Source organism: Charadrius vociferus, unplaced genomic scaffold (genome assembly GCF_000708025.1).
Source record: "Charadrius vociferus isolate BGI_N301 unplaced genomic scaffold, ASM70802v2 scaffold340, whole genome shotgun sequence".
Classification (NCBI taxonomy): Eukaryota; Metazoa; Chordata; class Aves; order Charadriiformes; family Charadriidae; genus Charadrius; species Charadrius vociferus.
The window spans coordinates 692,920-712,433 of NW_009646631.1; the positions used below are offsets into that span (position 1 = coordinate 692,920).

At 40.0% G+C, this 19,514-nt stretch overlaps 2 protein-coding genes across 2 annotated transcripts in view; one reads left to right on the forward strand and one right to left on the reverse strand.

Moving 5' to 3' along the window:
• The first annotated feature begins 1,403 nt into the window (after nt 1-1,403).
• ANGEL2 (angel homolog 2 (Drosophila)) lies at nt 1,404-14,735 on the forward strand. Its single transcript, XM_009888218.1, has 8 exons — nt 1,404-1,836; nt 3,982-4,235; nt 5,607-5,676; nt 7,343-7,764; nt 8,733-8,859; nt 9,554-9,614; nt 11,099-11,262; nt 14,239-14,735. The coding sequence occupies exons 1-8, from the start codon at nt 1,410-1,412 to the stop codon at nt 14,391-14,393; spliced, it is 1,680 nt and encodes a 559-aa protein (XP_009886520.1). The 5' UTR covers nt 1,404-1,409; the 3' UTR covers nt 14,394-14,735.
• Nucleotides 14,736-19,113: 4,378 nt separating this feature from the next.
• The window catches only part of VASH2 (vasohibin 2), a 29,477-nt gene continuing 29,076 nt past the window's right edge, over nt 19,114-19,514 (reverse strand). Inside the window, 1 exon segment of the mRNA XM_009888230.1 lies at nt 19,114-19,396. Coding sequence (XP_009886532.1) covers nt 19,327-19,396 — 70 coding nt within the window. The 3' untranslated portion in view covers nt 19,114-19,326.

A 19,514-nucleotide genomic window follows, 5' to 3' on the forward strand; every position in this document is an offset into this window, starting at 1 on the left:
CCCGCCGCGTCCGGGCGGAGGCCGAGGCGGCCTGTGCGGGGGCTGGCGCGGCTCCGGCGGTGGTGGAACTGCCCCTTAATGGATGGCCTCGAGTCCCAGCCCAACCCCAGTTGGGGTGAGGGGGACGACACACGGACGGACAGACACGGGTACCGGGAAGCGGCCTGGCCGCGGGAGCAGAACCCCCGGCTTGGCCCGGCCCGGCTCGGGGGTGACTGACAGTCACTTGTTTTAAACACCCCCCATTAGGCCGAGCAGGGCCGCGGTAAACAAAAACACAGCGCGGGCGTGGGGTTTTCCTTTGCCGGGGGTAGGTGGTTGTGGGGAAGTGCTCGCCTGGGGCTGGGCTTTTAGGAAGGGATCCTTTCTCAGCGCTTTTCCCTTAAAGCAGGTGTTTCAGGGGGCCTTCGCTAAGGAGATGTGCCTCTTCCTCCCAGCTCCATCCCAAAAGCCGTGGTGCCCTGCGGGGCGCTTTGCTTATGTGTCTGTGGAGCCGCTTCTGGTGCGCGGTGGTGGAAAGTGCTGTTGCAGGACAAGGTGGTTTTGCTGAAAGTTGTATTTAGGTTTATTTGCTGGGCTGAGGGGCAGCTAGGAGGTTCTCGCTTCTGTTCAACTTCAGGCGCACCAAGCTCTGATCTCTTTTGTTTGTAAACTCAACATACGCCTTCTTATTTAAACAATGAGGAAGCTGAGACAAGTCGATGTCATTCATCTTTTCATCCTGCACTTCTGTTGAGACTCAGACTTTATTTCTTTTTTTTTTTTTTTTCTGGGAAAAAAAGAAAAAACCCACCTTATTTTTATGGCTGTAATCACTAAGATGCAGTTTTCCCACCAGGAGAACAAATAAGAATACAAATTTACTCCATAAATTGGTGCCAGAGATGGCGTGAGAGTTAGTACCTCTGTTTCCCTGTCTTGCTGGCATTGTGGTTTGAGACAAGTCAATGGCTTTTTCACAGATTTCTGACCGCTTGAAGGAAAGTGGTTTTCTGATTCCTTTCAAACAGCCGTATTATAAAGTTAATGCAGCATGCAAAAAATGACACTTTGTAAAGGTCGTTCTACTGAGCACCTGAAAGATCTGGTATTTGAATTCAACAAGGCGAAAATAAATTGTAAATAGTTATTCAGATGGGTCGAGTTTGAAAATTACATGGCGTTTGTAAATCTGAAGGGGGAAAAAAGATACAAGATCACTTTGTAAAGTCCCACTTTGCATATAATTTACATACAAGATATTTAAAATTTTATGTATCTAAAAAGGTTTGAATATCTTGTATGTGTTAGCTTGTACAGAAAGAATATCTTGTGTAAGTCGTGACCAGGATGACTTGCATCCATAGGATTCGACAGGTGGGTGTATTTGTGTGTAAGTAATGAAACGTGTTTTCTTTGGTAGTCACTCCATGCTGCCCCGTCATGTGCAGAGGCTGGGCAGAGACTGGATCGCCCACTGGAATGGTTCTCAGATACTTGCCTTGAACAGCCCAGTTTCCAACTGTATGAGATGGGCTGGATACTATCCCTGGGCCTCCTTTCCACTTCCTGTTCCGGTTGATTTCTCAGCAAACTGGAGACTCCCTCCGTTTTTTGGACCTTGGAGACAATTTCAGAACTCTAATTGGCAGCTTGATACCTTCATGCAGAGTTCTTGCTTTCACCTACCTAACCCCAGTATGAAATCTGAGGGAGAAGAACCACTGACAAAGAAGAGAAGACTCAGTGGCCAGCACGATACTTCAAATCCTGAAGAAGAAACGAACTTCTCTAATCAGAAGGAGGCATTATATCTTTCTGTAGCCCAGAATGAAGAAAAACATAGCAGCAATAAAGGTAAAAGATGCTCTTTGCTCATTTTCCATGATTATTTGTAATGCTCAACACATCTAACAAGTTATGAGCAATATTGCCTGCACCTTTTGAGTTACTGTTTTTCTTGGCACCTCTCTCAAGCAAACATCTGTCTTTAAAATGTTACAGACCAAATAGCATTATGAAACTGTAAGCTTGTGTTTTGTGCTGTCAAACAGTCTGCTGGAGCTAGGTTTGCTGTCCTTGGCGGTAGAACACAGTCAGTTATGCGAGGGCTTGCTCAGCCAGGGAGTCCTGAGCTCGGTTCAGACAACACTCTCTCAGGTGTCTCTTGCCAGATCAAGCCTGTTAATTTGGGAACAATTTGGGAACTCTTTCAAAGTAAAAAGATTTAGCTAACTTGCTACAGGGCTGAGCTGGGCTGGCAGTTGTATAGCTTCATTCCTTGTACTGTACCTGGGCTCATGAGCCCTGCTGGACCTGAATTGGCTTCTTTCTGAGCCAGTTGAGTTATCTGTGACCTAGATAACCAAGTTGAACAGTGTTTGCCTCCAGTGTGATTGTGTGGTTTTGTTTGTACAACTGTATTCTGCCACTGGCATGTTAGCAAGTTTTGTATCAGACCATGACTGGCACAGCAAACAGCAAATGCGCTTCTCCAGATAAATACAGTAAGAAATGCAAAGATGTCTACCCAACTCAGTAACAGACTTTCATGAAACTTGAAAGTGTCTCCTTCAGCTTATAGCACCCAAATGTTTTACTATCACAGATATTTATAGTTTTGCCTACTGTGAAACAAGTAGAAGGACACAGTCAAAATTGGTCCTCTCTTGCATAAATCACTTCCTTAACAAAATAAACTGGAAGTTGTATTATGACTGAAAAGGGCGACTGATGCCATCAGCATCCCAAGGGGATTTTTGGACACAAATATCCTTAAGGCTTAGAAGCCTTATCATACTCGTCTTCAGGAGCTGAAGGAAGGGAGTTTGCTTTGTGCCTTTATTGCTGAGTCCTCTCTCAACCCCCTTAGCGAGTATATTTTGACATATCTCTATCTGAGAGTAGTTAGCATTGTGGTCCTTCCTAGTTATCTTTTGGTCACATATTGTAAGGTGACAGTAGTTAAAGATACCTGCTGAGGAGCGATGCAGCTTCTCTCCCACTATAGAAATGGTGCTTAAAGCTTTGCTGTATTCGTTGGAAATACTAGATAAAGTCCTGAATAATGGAAGCACAGTGATGAAATTTACTACCCAAATGGGGCAGATACCAACAGCAATAACTGCAATCACCCACTAGTTGATTGCATGGATAACTGGACCTCTGCATGCTCTCAGAGGAGTTGGGACATAAAGGCTCAAAGGCATCTTCATTCATGAGTTTTGTAGGTGGAGAAATACATATCTGAAAAATAATTGGATGCTTAATGCTGGGCAGATATATTCTTATAAACTTTCATATAATGATATTAATAATGAGTATGAAACTAGGAATGCCAGAAAGGCAAAGTAAACCTTTTCAGAAGTTCTTGGTAATTCTGAACCTTATTAATTTTTTAATTTCTTAATCTCACTGAGGGAAATCAAGTTCACTATCTGTTTTGGGACCTTTGTAATAAACCCTGTTGCAGCTTATGGCTGAGTTTGTCAGACTGCACAGTCTAGAGATGAACCTCTATTTCTAACCCTTTGTTAGTCCTGGATAGAGAGATCAACAAGATGCCCATATGCTGCTCTATACGGTGTTTCCCAGACTGACATACCCCATCTTCACTGAGTAGGTAGTGGCAGAAGGTAGTGTAAGACTATGTCAACAGACTGGATTTGTCTTACCAGCTTGACAGCCTTTCTACAGGGAGCAGGGTGGTATAGTCTGACTGCAACAATCTACTTAGAACATGCCAGTTTCCTAATTTCAAAGCAGTTTGAAATCCAGAGCGTATAATCATTTTGTGCTCTGTTTTGGGGGTTGTTTTGTTTTTTTACTGATGCTTATATAAACTTCATCTTAAACAGAGGGTCTAAATCACTGCTAATCCAATCAGCTTTTAGCATTGCTTAAGCAATTTGAAAGACATAGTTGTCAGTAGAACAATTTCTAAGAGCAGTAAGAAGTCGTGGTCTATTACATAACTTTTTCTGTTTTGTGTGCTTTTAACAGGAACCATCAAAAGACACTGGGAATATTTCTGTCAGCACAGTAGAACAATGAAAATCTTTGAAAATAAAGAAACTGACCAAAGCAACACAGAAAGTGAGGCAAAATTTGACTTTACAGTCATGTCCTACAATATCCTCTCACAGAATTTGTTAGAAGATAACTCCCACCTGTACAAACACTGCAGGCAACGCTTGTTAATCTGGACGTACAGATTTCCCAACATCCTACAAGAAATCAAACAGCTGGATGCGGATGTGAGTAGAAAATGAGCATGTGGATATTTCCTAAGAACTGATAAACTGGAGTAGCAAATTGTTGCTGTTCTTTATTTTGATAGGTGGGCTGTCTAGTGAATCCAACTGAGCTTTTAGTTATATCATGCTTAACAGTAGTTTTGATCTGTGCTTATGCAATTAGTGGATTCTGTGCGGTTTGAACTTACAGCAGCACCAAACTCTGCAGTACATATCGCTCATAGTTGCCTTTTTTTTGTCCAGAACTTCCTGTAATGGTCTTTGACATGACTTTGAGGTTCTGATGATAAGCTGCTTTTTTTTTTTTTTAATAATTCAAACACCTTCTTTCTTCACATAAATATTTCTCAGTGTGTGCCTAAAGCACACTTGAGTAGAGTGCTGCAAATAAGGCATTGAGTATAAGGACAGCTATGCTTGCATAGGCCAAAGGTCCACCTAGAGGGACTCTGGGGAGGATCTGCCTGGTGCTATTAGTGGTAGCAGAGAGTTCTCCAGCATGGAAGGGCTAGAGCCAAAGACAGCCCCTCTAGTAAAGAATAGTTCAGTTCAGGGTACTTGCTAAAGTCCGCAGGGCCACACAACACAGCACTGGGGTAAAGAGGTGATGCCTTGTATTGAGTCATGATCAGCAGCTGCTCACAGACCCTAGTAGGTGCAGGTGCCCTTTGTGCAGAGGAATTACTTGCTAAAGGACATAGACTTCTAAGTAATTCATTGTTTTGAACTGTAACCTGAAAGTGGAGACTTTATAGTCAATATTGCCTAAAATTTGAGTCTTGTTTGGGAATGAGCTAGTGTCAGCTGGGTAAGTGAAGTCTGTTGCTGTAGTTCAGCCGGCAGTGCTAACTCATTAACCTTCAGGAACTCAGTTCTTTGCCAGAGCCCCAGGGGGTTTGTAAATCTGTATGTTACTGCAGTGTGCAGGGAGAAGGCTCCAAGATGCTCAGAACTCTCTTCATGGGGTTTGAGGTTAATCTGTGGTTCAGGTTGTCATAATATGGAAACTTGTCCACGCTGTAGTTAATGAAAAGTGTGCCCTTGGCCTCTTCATCCCACTGCTCTGGCATTTAGCCTTCTCCTAAACTGCTGAGAACGTATTAGCACGTCACTACTTTGATTAAATTTAACTTCACATCTGAAAATGTATGTCTGTCTGAGAAAGGGTGGGAGGAAGTGGGGCTTTCTTCACAATCTGAAGGAGCATTTTGTGCAGGAGAGTGAGTCCTGTCATGGGATTATGGAGGCAAAAAGCCTCAGAATTTTTTTAATTTTTTTTTTTATACCTATACAGACTGGCCAGCAGAGATATGATATGGTGATATTTTGATGTACTTGCTAATATCTTTTAATTGCAAACTTTTGCTTTAGGTACTCTGTTTACAAGAAGTCCAAGAAGACCACTATAGAACAGAGATCAAGTCAAGTTTGGAATCTCTGGGTATGATGAAACTCTTGTGACCAATACATTCTCTTCTTCCTCACCCCAGTATGTTCCTCAAAATACCTCTCTTAGATTATAGAATCAAGTCTCCTGCTATCACATGCAACAAGGTTGTGTACCCCCTTTTAAAAATTCATCAAGTGCTCTCTTGAAACTACCTTAGTGTTTTCTACCAGTATTCCCATTGGATAGCTTTTCTAGGGCATGTTTTTTCTGGCTTGAAACCTTCCAAATATCAGCACTGAATTTTATCCATGGTCAGTAGTTCTTGTACTAGTACTATCTTATCACTCTCCCACATGAATTTATGGTAAGGAACATGCTGCTAGGAGTGTGATTCCATGGTGGTTTGAACCAGTCTAAATATCTTGTGCCCTACACCGCCTTCTGGTCCGAGGGCCCCGCTGTGTTCCTGGCACTGGTACTTGTCTGGTGCCAGGAGGAGACAGTTCAAGGACCAGCACTGGACTGATGCTTTTTTCTTTCTTGTTGGTTGGAGGTAGTCTAGTTCCCAGAATTGAGTGTTTGTAAAGAAGGTAGAGTAATGGCAGTACTGATTTAAATCCACTTGAAATGTGAAACAACACTGTAAGGCCAGGCTGCTGTGGGCAACTGAGCTTCCTGCTACTCCACAAGAGGATATGGAACTTGCTGGAGTTCTTCCTCTTTCCCCGCTCCCAGATGCATGTCCTGCCCCTTCTCCTGGGCTAGTTCTGGCACTCTCTAGACCTTTACACTGGTGAAATCCACCAGTCCAGGAGAATATTATCCAGACTAATTTTACTTTCCTGGATGAGTTTTCTATTGGCTTACTGAGTTAAGAGTAAGTGCCACAACAAGTGGTAGGAGCACATAGCCTGGAGCTGGGAGAGGGGCATGGGAATCCCCTGTTTCAGCACTGGTGTGAGCTCACCTCACTCCACTTCATGGGGCTGTATTTCATGAAGTCATTTGGCATGGGCTGGGCAGAGAAGCATTTTAAAATGACGAAAACTACATACTGTTTCAAGATCATTTAGTTTTTTTCTTGCATGGATAAGGTCTTATTAAAATCTGTGTTTCACCTCTACATAAAATGAAGAACTTTGCAAATTGCTATTTTCCAGGGGGACTGGTTTGAACTCCGATACTGTCATTTGATAAGTGTCTCAATTTCCCGGTTGAAACCTTGCCTCCTGCTGCTAACTGGATAATAACATAATTGTGTAACTATGTTTGAGACCTTTGTTCTAGGAATCATTTTAGAAGTGATTTATGACTTAGAGTGATTATGGCTTTTGGTTGGAATGTTTCACTGGTATTATTCCTAAACCATTGTGGTAAAATCCAGAAAAAACTTTTATATGACTTGTGGGGTTTTTTGTTATTTTGGTTTGGCTTTTTTTCCTCATGAGGAGAAAAGAACATGCCTGGTATCTTAAGCTACGTAGATGCTTACACATCACAAAAGGTACTAGACCAGGTTTCCTGCAGTATCTAAACTGAAGCTAGACAGGACAGAAAGTCTGTTGTGTTCACTTTTCTGTGTGAACTTTCCATAGTCTTTGGTACTTCTGACTGGGTGTTGACTGCCATGTGAGAAAAGTAGCGTGAGTTTTTTTTCTAATTTAAAAAAAATATTTATATCAATGGTATTTTATGTTTTTAATTGCCTTTCTTGCAGGGTATCACTGTGAGTATAAAATGAGGACGGGGAGAAAACCTGATGGCTGTGCTATTTGCTTCAAAACTTCCAAATTTAGCCTGATCTCATCAAACCCCGTGGAATTTTTTCGCCGTGATATTCCACTTTTGGACAGGGACAACGTTGGACTGGTGTTACTTTTGCAGCCTAAATTTCATTGTAAAACTAATGCTGCAATCTGTATAGCCAATACACATCTGCTGTATAACCCAAGGCGAGGGGACATCAAACTGACCCAACTTGCAATGCTCCTGGCAGAGATTGCTAGTGTTGCCCCTCAGAAGGATGGTACCTTCTGTCCAATTATCATCTGTGGTGACTTCAATTCTGTTCCTGGTTCTCCATTGTACAGATTTATAAAGGAAGGAAAGTTAAATTATGAAGGACTTGCTATAGGAAAGGTAGGCTACGCTTTTCTCTTCTCACCAAACAAAAAGGTTAATGCTGGTTAAAGAGAAATACTTGAGTGGTGATAGCATGCCATAACTGGGCTTGTATTATTTCCATTGCGGTACCAATCTTGGTGCCCTATATGCAGTCTGCAAAGTGGAAGTTACTGTGGAGTTACTAAAATAAGCTTGGGTATATTAGCTGTGCCTTAGAATATTGTGTCTGCTTCTAGCATTCTGAAATTAAAAACTTGCAAGCAAATTAATTGTTCTTGAAAGGCAGTTATCCACAGGATGATTGTATCACTGTGCTTAAGTGTCCCAGTCTTTAAGTAAGATAAAATAACTACTTAATCAAATACCTGCTGAGTCTTATTTTAGATAAACTTTTAATTGCAGTGGCTAGAATAATTGTAAAAGCAAAAATGCAATTAGATGCTGAACCTTTAACTGTTTCGGGTTGTATTACTTTTTGTTGTAAGTTCTTGTATGTAGCTGTTGGATGTGTCAAATGCTATTTAATGGAAAGTAACTGGAGTATGTACAATGAGGAAACATGACAAAATAGCTCCACTGGTGTTTCTTGCTAGTGGGTAGTTGTTTCAAGCCCCACTTTGACTTTACTTGCTCCCAGAGGAAAAGCATCATGAAGATAAAGTGGCTGCTAGGGAGCCATATATACTCAATCCTGTTATGTTGCTAAAAGTGTTCTTGGTAGTGTCTCAGCTCTGTGTCACAAGAACTATCTTGAAAAATCGGGTAGCTGCAAAAAAATTGATAGGAGTAAAGAAAGCAGGTGTACATAAGGGATGTTATTATTTTTACACAGATTTGACAAGCCATTATAGAAGATTTACTCTAGGGGACTGGGGGCTTTTTTGCTTAAAACTTGAAATGAGTGGACATCTTTTATAAAGTTTAAATTTTTATTTTTTTAATCAGATTTCTGTTTGAAAAAAAGCTCATGTTATCTTTCTTAGGTCTCTGGACAAGAACAGTTTCCAAGGGGGCAAAGAATCTTATCTATACCTATTTGGCCAAAAAAATTGGGTATTTCGCAAAACTGTGTATATGAAATAAAACAGCAACAAAAAGAAGAAAATGCAGGTCAGTTTCTAGATTGATGAATTTTGTGGTCCCTTGAAAATATCATTCAGTTAACACTGAAAAACAGATGATCTGTTCTAGTGGGGGAAAACCACTGAGTCTTAGCTTGCAAAACTTCCTTGTTGGGCTCATTCTTCCTTGTTGGGCTCATTAGAGTGTAAAGTTATTTGTTCACACAAGCACTTGCAAATTTGAATCTTCAGAAGGTAGTAGTTACAAATTGCCATTCAGGAACTGGTGCATAATATTTAAACTGCTGTGTTTGCATCATGAGAGCCAGTTGTGCTGTGACTGGGAAAAGAGATGGAGCCATGCAGCACACGTATGTAGCGTGAACCTACATTCTGCTTCAGGGTTTATGTATTATAGTGCAAGCATTTTATGGAACAAGTGGGGAAAAGCAAGTGATTCCTTGCTGAATATTATTACATCTTTCAGCCACCATTTTTTTTCTTTGACAGAAAAAACAATTTTAAACGAATGGGACATAATTTGAAAGAGTCTTTGGAAGGGAATCTTACTAATGGAACACAAGAATTTAATCCAGCTTTGTGAATTGTATCTTACCTGCCACAAAAAATAAGCGTACTTAAAGATACTATTTTATGTAGCTTCTCTTTTCTGTAGCTCTTCAATATTGGTCTCACCTACATCCTATTGTTAAATGTAAATTGAATGTATTTTTATTTTGCAGGAGAAAAATTGGAAGCAGCAAAACTGGAGAACGCTCAGGAGGTTGTAATAGCATCTGAAAAGTATGTGTTGGGGGGAAAAAATATGGAAGCCCTTCACTGGTTCCTAGTTTTGGGGGTTTGTTTTGGTTTTAGACCAAACTTGTATCTGATTACAGACATGGATACAAGATGCTTACCCAAGCCAGTCTGCTTATCTGATAAAAAAGTCATCTTCCATTTAAACATGAGAAGGCTGATCAGACAGCAAAAAAACTAGAACTGGAAATAATGGAAGAGTGTGTGTTCTTGCTTGTTAAACTGAAGGAGGAAGCCACCACTAGACTGCTGAGAAGGAAAATGTAACTGCTTTTTGAAAGGAAGAGTAAGTCTGCATTTACCAAACTGGTAAAGGCATATAAATTAAGGCACAGAAGAATGAAATTGCCCTGACTGTGTGTGTGTGATGACAGGCTCCAAGTCAGCCATTTCTTATCAGAAATGAGATCTTGGTATCACTGTAGATAGTTGTATTAAAACATTTAGTGATTCTTGGTGATCAAAAAGCTAAGTAATGGCATTTCTGAGAAAAGAAGTAGGTAACAAGACAGGAAACCCTATTCTACAGTGTAAATCCGTAGCATGCCACGTGTTGGACGCTGCTTGCAGGGGTTTTTTTGCCTCATCTTAAAAAGGATGTTGTGTAACAAGAACAGAAATTACCACTCTTCCGTGTTGTACCAACTGGCATGTTTGTCAGTCTTCTCTAAGTCAGGCAAGTGACATGCTGATATTTTCTTTTTTAATTGCTTGGTTTTTAACCAGAACACATTGCAGCTCAGGTTTAACATGCAGCCATGCAAGGTGAGGCAGGTACGGCTGAGGGATGCATGATTTGCAGAGCTGATGAGAGCCAGTGGCTGGGAGGGAGAGAGGAGTTCTTTTGCTCAAAGGTGCAGTTTTGCAGTTTGCTTTCAAGATTGAAAAAACAGGTGAGACGAGATGGGCTGAACTGAAGAGGATCAGACAGACAGATGATGGGGAAAGACAAAATGGGAGCCTAAGCAGAGGAAAGAAGATTAGGGGTCGCCTAACTTGAAAACACTTGATAGCTTTAGTTTAGGAGAGAAACAAAAATAAAAATCTTAATTTCTCTGTATGTTGAAGGGCCTGGTTAGATGAGTTCATAGTTTGTTGCTTTTGTATAAGCTGCTGTCATGGACACTTCTACCCATGTGTCAGGGAGAGATTGATGAATGAGGACACGTGTGAAATCTTACAAAGTGTAAATGGAGGTGAAGGCTATGTATATTTAAAGTGTCAGTTAAGCCAGTTTTGGTAGGCCCTTAGGTATCTGCCTCTTACTGAAAAAGCTGCCTGCATTTTGCCTTCAGAGGTTTAGGCTACTAACACAAAAGGCTATGGGATCAATTGCATGAGAGAAACTTTAGTTTGCCTATCCAGATAATTAATTTTGTTTGTAACCAGGAACTATTAGTATTTCTTCATTGCTTATTCTTTCTAGGAAAGACAAGAAAATAGAATTACTTTCTTTGATTCCTGTTTAGGTTGTCTTCAAAATTGCAGCACCATTTTAAATTGTCTTCAGTCTATTCTCATTACTTTCCTGAAACTGGGATACCAGAAGTAACAACTTGTCACTCCCGGAGTGCTGTCACTGTGGATTATATCTTCTATTCTGCAGCCAACGATGATACTACTGCCCAGCCAGGTAAAGAAACCAACTGTTAATTATTTTTCACAAATGCTAAATGGGAGCATTCGGATGCTGTTCTAAGGGAAATGTAGTGATAATTTAATCCATATGAAGTACCTCAGAGGTTCGTGGTAGTGCTTTGAATGTCAGCTGTTACCTGGGAAACGTGGCTGCTGGCCTTGTTGACTCACCACAGTTGGACTTGTAGTGCCACACAGGGCAAACTTTTTCACCTACCGGAACATTCCTGTGGTTGCCATCTCAGCATGGAGACGAGTTGAGGCTACAGAAAATCAGCAATGTAAGTCGCACCTGAGAAACACTGCCGGCAGTAACTCGTGCAGGACCTGAGTGGTCGGACCTACAACAACGCAGAGTTTGCAGTCATCTAATCAACAAAATGGTGAATGGCAACTTATCAGTGTTAATGCCCATCATAAGTTAACTGCTTCTTAGAAAGTTACTTTTCAGCTAGTCTTGATGGAATGTCTGTGAAGTAAATGACCTGTGGACTTTGCTCGGAGAGCTGTCACTTGCACATGCCCAGATGCCACTCTCTTGATTGCAGTTGCAGCTGAAATTCACCAGATGGTGCAAGAAAGACGTGGTACCTCTGTGGATGTATTTCTTGATGGGTATCACAGTGCTGTCCTCTACTGAATTTGTGCCCTTATAGTGGATACTTCTGAGCACTGCGCTTTCCATGTCATCACTAGTTCTGTGTTTTATGCCATCGTCAAAGGTCATTGCACAGTGCAGTGCTGCCAGATAAATAACTCTGCAGAACTCTGCAGAACAAAGAAACCTGGATTCCACTCCTGCTCCTCCTATAGATTGCAACCGATTTTTACAAATTAACGTTCTTTTCAGGATACGAAATTAAAATACCACCTTCATCTCTCATACCTTAAGATTAGATTGTTAAAATTCATTGAGCCAATGCCCCAAAGTCTTATTTGTCATAACATGCACAGTAACTGCTTAGTGTGAAATATCAAATACAAAAGCTTCACGATACAGAAATCAAAGCTTTGACTGAAAAACTAGGATATGAGCAGTATCTAAATGACTTCTGAATGCTGTGTGATCTAATGGAGTGCTGTGTGATATCAGAGTGCATCCCTGTACAAAATTTAATCCTAATTCACCTGCTTATATGTTTTGTTGCACCATCATTGCGCCAGCAGAGCTATAGTACTTTTTCTTTCTGCAGTTGTTCTTCAAATAGATTCTTCACCTCTCATCAGAGTGCAGAATGGCACCAAACTTGAATTCTCCAAGTAGTTTAAACTGGTGTAGGTTTTTATTCGTTACTTCTTAGAAACTAACTAATAGTCTAGATTTTCAGTTTTCTGATGACCCAGGCTTCTGTATTAAAAGTTGTCAAAGTCTGACAAGTGAGTATTAAATGCGATCTAGGCTGATCACTTTTTTTCCAGTGAAAGGGGGTTTTCTGGGGAAGTTTTTGTGCTTTAGTCTGTGTCATGCTTAGCCGAGTATTTGGTTTGGTATTGAGGATTTGCTGTGAAAGCAGGGTTCAGTACCTACCTCAGTCCTGCAGGACTCAGTTTTGCCGGTTCCAGAGTGTTCTGAGCTGATGCTAATCACCGCATGCGGACCAAGCTCTCTGCAGCAACAAACTGCTCCTTTGTGGACATGCAGGTGTTGTGCCAAATGATAGATTTGGCTCAAGAGCTGGGCAGACAGGTGCTCTAGAGCTACCAAGACATTTTTGCAGTAAAAAACCTTTTCTTCAGAGCAACAGTAAACAACTGCTAGGTTGTTAGAGGACTGGAAAGCTGGCAGATGGCAAAGGAATGAAGCTGTTGAACTGTCTGAGGAGTTTAACACTTGATGGATAATCTTTGACAATATGCCTACTGGTGAGCCAGGACCAGGTTCAGCCAGGAAATTCTGAAATTGCTGATCACTTTCACACAGAAAATATTTTTGTCAAAGTTACAGCTGCCATTTGTGCTGGTCCTGAAAGCGCTCAACCTGCTCAGTACCATCTCTACGCCCTGAAAGCAATAGCTAGGGTTGCTGAATAGTCATCTCGCTGAAATTGATAGCTCAAGAAGTCTAGAAGTTTAACATGTCAGGGAAGGATCTCATTCTCAGTGGAATTTCTTTACTTGAGTTGGAAAAAGCTTGTTACTCTTTGCTGATGGTTTTCTGGTTTTTTAGGGGGTTTGGTTTTTTTAATAAGGACACAAATATTTTAAGTTTAGTGTAATAATAGCATGCCTGTGAGTCAACTTCCCCTCTTCCATAAGCAATGTGGTGTTTCTTCTGTGTGTGTGGTGGGGGCTCGGCTGTTTTTGTGTGTGGGTTTTTTTGTTTGTTCGTTGGGGTGTTTTGGTTTTGTGGTGGGGTGGGGTTTTTTGGCAATTATAGAAATAAGTATCAGGAAATAATGGAGGAAGATCCCTTTCTTATGATGAACTGTTAGGAAGGGAAATGCCAGAAAGCTTTCATCCTTATGAGCAAGAGTTCCTGTATGACTTGCCTGCTGGAGAGCTGTGTGTTTGAGGATGCAGAAATAAAATGTTATGTGAACCAGTAACTCTCAAAAGATCCTTAATTTTGCAAGTGTCAGCTCTCTTCAGCAATGCTTTTGTGCTAGAGTATGGGACTGGATTGTGTGATGCTTTTTTCAGGGGAGTTACAATGAACAAAGAAAGCACTTTACCTTTCTACCTTAATTTATCCCTCTGCTAAATGGAGGGGTAGTGTCTTTCAGAGTCTTTTAAGCTCTACCGATAACAAGTCCTACTGTGAGAGTGTAATAGTAAACAAGAATTTCCAAACCACCTTATTGGTGATTTTGCATGGAACAATAATGATTTCAGATTATTTCTGCCATACTATTTTCCTCTTTCTGCATATGTATGAATTTGTGATTATTTTTTTTTAGCCCATACTAATGAATGTTTCCACTTTTTTCTTTTGTTTTGTTGTTTGTTGTGTTGGTTTTTTTTTTTAAACCAGGAGCAGAGGATTCTTTTCATGGAGGTCTGAAACTTCTTGGCAGGCTGGCACTTCTAACGGAGAAAGATCTTTGGACTGTTAATGGTCTTCCCAATGAAAAGAATTCTTCTGACCACCTGCCATTGCTAGCAGAGTTCAGGCTTATTGAACGGTAATATCCAAAGGACTTTTTGTGTAGGTAGTTATCTTCACCTTCTCTTTTCATGTGATTATTGTTATTTTTTTAAAGGTTAATTCAAGCACTGCTGGTCTGGTTTAAATAAGTTTGCCTGCATGCTGATTTGTTAGTGTTGTGTAAAGTAGACTTTTTAAAGAGACTTTTTTTTTAAACGTTTAAATTACTTTATGAAGTCTTTAAGGCAAAAAGAAAAGATTTTACATTAGCTTCCTCTTTGATAATGGAAAACATCTGTGCCAGTCTCAATGGCATTATTTTTCATGGAGATGCTGTAAATGGTTTTTATTGTAAATCATAGTAAAAACTGTTTATTCTCTGAGAACTGTGTGCTTCTTCAAGCAAATGGGAGTGAGTTTTTGTGCATGTCACATCTTATAATGAGCTGTAAATAATATTTTACCACAAAGGTGCTCTGTAGACACTTCTGCAATGGAATTTCCTCAGTTACCTAGAGTGGAGTCAGTGCAGAAGCTGCAAGACTGGACTTCAAGTGAAGAAGATGATAGCTTTTCAGTAAGACAAATATTTAGGTTTTTAAAATTTACTTCTTACACCTCTAAAAGCTTAAATATGGGTAGCACTCACTGGAATCTTCTTAAACATACCTAAAATAAAACCCAAGTTTAATAAGCATGCAACCTTATGGGAAACTTAATTGATCATCTGCTGTAGGAGAAAAAATTCAGCCTTGACATCTTGAGGCTTTGTGTATACTGAACAAGTGGGGGATGTGGGTTTTTTCTCAATTTAGTTATAAAAAGTCAAGTTGTATATGTAAATGACAGATCCTGAAGTATTAAATGATCAATATTTTATATTTACTCTCATAATGCACTGATTATGAGATATGACTACATATTGTTACAAAATATTTTTTACAAAATAAAAAACCAAAGACTTTCTGGATAGGAAATTTGCAGGGAGTGAGGGAGGCTGGAAACAAGTCTTGTGACTTGATCAGACTACATAGAGACATGTATGTAAAACCAATTTAAAAGTAACAGAGAATTGTCTTTCAGTGTAGCACTGGGAAGCCTGAACCTGTGCTCCTGAAAACACATTCAGATGTGTTTTTCTCCCAGGAACACTTGTTTGTTCCTTTCCAACAGTGTTTGCTGAATTTTCACCTGGGTTTCCTTTTCTGACTGCAGAATTAGAACTGTGATTATTTTGTGCTGTGAGAATAATGCAGGAAGTACAGTGGTGGTAATCGCAAAACCAGTTGAATTGAAAAAGTACTTCAGTGTTACATTGAAAGATATGCCTGCCTACCAAAACATTCAGCTTAAATTGCTATTTTTCTCCTAAGTAATTGTGACTGAGGATCTTTCCTGTACTCCTTGTTAAGAGTCAAGTTAATGCTGAAGATGACTACCTATTCAATACCGGATGTGGTTTGATTTAAGGTGTCTGAATAGTCTCAAAGCTGGAGCTGACAGATGCAAACATAGTTAACTAAATGCAACAAACTTCTGTGTAATTACAGGTTACAGCTAAAAACATTGTTCAGCTGTAGCAACCCTTGTAGTCTGTGTTAAAAGCAAGGAACTTTGCTAGCCTGGGGGCCTGTTGTGTTGTCTCCATCACAGACAGAAATGTGAGATCCTAGGTGTCTGCGCCCTCACCAGCACACAGGCAGCTGAACAGGGGAAGGTGGGTAATATAGAAGTTCTGCCTCAACTTTAGCATCACTTTTCAGGCTTGTGTAAAGCCTCATCTTCTCCAAAGTGGAGGTTCCATTCTCTTTTACATAGATCAGCATTGTTTTGGCCAGGCCAAAATCCTAGTTATTTACAGTGCTAATTTCAATCTTAAGTTTTATGTTAATTAAAAAGCAAAGGCTTTGGACTTGCTGATTAATGGTTTCTATATTTGGCTTGTATTCAGCTGTTGTGTGTTGCTGTGACATTTTAAAATGGCCAAATTCCTCAAATCTGTAAAGATGGCCTTTTGAAAAACATACTCCGCTTCCCTGGTTACCACATGAAACCATTAAGGCAGTAAGATATTTGTTCTACTTCATTAATATATGTTATTATTAAAAGACTATAATAATTCAGTTTCCTTTATAAAAGGGGAAACTGTCACATCAAGTGTTTTCCCCCATTTTGATGACAATAATATGGGGAAGGGGCCAAGGCACTACTGAAAGAAAAGAGCAGAAGCTGCTTGACACAATGCAGGCATCAGTGCTGCTAGTTCAGGGGTGTTTATTGTTCCATAACAATGTATTTTCAGGGTTTAGAGACTTGTTTCAGTCTTGCTTTGTATAAGCTATTAATGGTTAGCTGTAGGGCTCTATGTTCAGTCTTTGTAGAATAATAAATGAGGCACATATTTAACAATCTTTAAAAAATCTGCTTTTGTTCTTTCCTGATTCTAGAAGTGACTTAGATCTTTTCTGGAACAGAAACCTGGACAGGACAAAAAAATAACTCTAAGTCATTAAAAAAAAAAGACTATGATGATATTTTATTGAAGTTTCATGCTGTGCATAAACATACAAGTGATTAAAAAAAGTCATGCATGTTTTCTACGCTATTTGACCACTTTGCAGTAAGTTAGAACAGTCACAAGAACCACACTTGAGACAAATGCCATCATAAGCAAGTTTCAAGAGAATACTTCAGCTGAACTTCAAAACAAGAACCACACAGCATTGAAAAGTTTCAGTATTAAGTTAGAGATTAAGAGAAAATAACTCAAATTGTGCTGGGCAATGGTAAAAATTATATACCAACCACCATGGTTTCATAGAAAAACAACTTGCAACATATCAGATAACCTTGTGCTATAAGATACAACTGATCAAAGTAAGTTTTTTTACATCATTTTACCCATGAGAAGTCTAAGGAATAAGTGGGGAAAAAAAGTTCCAGTCACAAGACACTGAGCAGCACAAAGTTAAAACAAACTCTGCAGCTGATGTCAAATTTCACAATTTCTACCAAAAGAGTATTTTCCTTAAAACAAACTCTGCAGCTTATGTCAAATTACACAACAATTTCTACCAAAAGAGTATTTTCCTTTTTCAATTTCACTCCTGAACCAAAAAAAATCCTACTGTGAACACAGGAGTGGAAATTTTACAGAAAGAGAGATGGGAAAGGCCTCCCTGTAATTGATACGGTAATCTTGTATAAAGAAGTATAATACATTTGAAAAGTCTTCTTTCTAGACCTTCTGAAATCTAATTAGGAGAAAGCCTTTCACGGTTTGTAGAAGGCTGCTGGTTCTCAGTGTTGTCTTCCTGTCCTAGGTAAGTGAGATTCATTGACTTTGAGCAATGAGGTCCGTGTAAAAGCAGTTGTCTCCTTCTGTATTCATTCAATTGCTGGCTGATAAGTGTTCTAGGAGCTTAAATCATTCAATTTGAGTAAGCATTATCATCACTGTGTTAGTGTCCTGTCTTCAGCAAGATCCCAAACAAGTAATTGCCCAGGAGGGGAGGTACACAAGGCCCATGGCAGTATCTATAAGCACAGCACAAAGGGTAGAGGCTGGAGTTGTACAATAATCCAGTTTCTATTTAGGCACCTAATGAAATATTTTCAGGAATGCAGCACTTGAATGCTTCCAGAGAACTTCACTAACACAAAGGGCAGACCCCAGTGAAAGTCTTACCGCGTCACTTGAGAACGCTGCCGTCCATCCCAGGTCCTTAGCTAAGTCTTAGAACAAAAGCACTGAGTAGGGAGGAAGCAGACAAGCTTGGCTTTCAGCTATTTCAGGCATACAATTTAATTTATTGCTGAAGTTGTTCCAATACAAGCTTCCTTATGCAGGTCTGTAAGTTGTTGTTACTACAACACATATAGGAAAAACTCCCTACAGCAGCACGGCAGAAGGTTAACTTCAGCCTGCGATGTCTGATCTTAATATAAGATGTTAAGGCATCACCATCTGAGACTGCTCAGCCTTTCAAAGACGAGGTTTGAAGTTACACACAAATCTTGAAAGAAAAGCATGCAGACTCCGGTTCGCAAGTCTGACATTTTTGCCATTATTCCAGGAACACATAGAAGAAACAAACTGACTGGTAGGTAAACGCTTGTCTCTACAAAACAGCGATCTCTACAGTTTGTGCTTCAGCAGTGTAGTCCAGAAAGACTAAAAGCTTGTGACATCAAGTATAAAAAAATTATGAAAGTTTAAAAATTCATTATTCATCAATTATCATCATTTTAAAAACCCAAACCCTCGTATCTTGCCTACTAAGATGTCAGTGTTTAAGAATACACTTGCATATTACTATTACTTAACATCTTTCAGCAACATGCACAAAATAATAATACAGGTGGCAGCAAAACATCCAGTGCTGGTTTAATACTACCAGAAATGCTGGGAAACAGTACAAATTACTTACAAAACAATAATACTGACAGTTTTGCATATCTGATAAGTTTAGTGAGGTAATGTTGATACTTGAAAGACTCATGCCACTTCTGCACTGCTTGTTTTTATTGCTGAATTAAATATCAATACTGAATATGATTATTTTTTTTTAAACTGCACTGCACCCCAGCACATCTTAACACTAAGAGTACAATTTCTTAGTTATCCTAATGCTACTATCCAGCAGAATGCCCAAATTCAATTAATAATGGTACAGGGAAACTGTATTTGAAGAAACAGTCACACCACTGGAGTCACCTGCTACATGACGTAGGGAAAAAATCTTACATCCCGGTAAACGTGATTTTAGGTTCTCTTCACTGATGCCTTTCCTATGAATTGAAATAAAATAAATACTGCCACCAAAAAAAGTCGCCTCCTATTTTCTAGGTAAGCCTTTTATTGTAAGAGTCCACAAGTTAATAAATAGTCCCATTCCTTTTTCCTTCCAACGGAGTGCAGGTAAAGTGCAGCGGGAAGCACCAGGAAAGCCCTCTGTCCAGCGTATGGCTTTGTTAGATGCGGAGCTGGTAGCCTACCTCGTTGAGCGTAGCCAGGTCTCCTTTCTTGTCCAGCACTGCAGGCCTGCGGGCAAAGGGGGGAAGAGGGCGCTGCTCACCAGCAATCCCACACTGCTGTGCAGGAGCGGAGAGAGCACTTGTCAAATGAGGAACGGTTTACTTCAAAACAGGACTGACTAGAT

Coding starts and splice junctions, on each gene's coding strand:
- ANGEL2 (XM_009888218.1), top strand. CDS start 1,410: ATGCTGCCCCGTCATGTGCAGAGGCTGGGCAGAGACTGGATCGCCCAC. Junction 1,837..3,981: donor AAAACATAGCAGCAATAAAG/GTAAAAGATGCT, acceptor TGCTTTTAACAG/GAACCATCAAAAGACACTGG. Junction 9,615..11,098: donor GTTGTAATAGCATCTGAAAA/GTATGTGTTGGG, acceptor ATTCCTGTTTAG/GTTGTCTTCAAAATTGCAGC.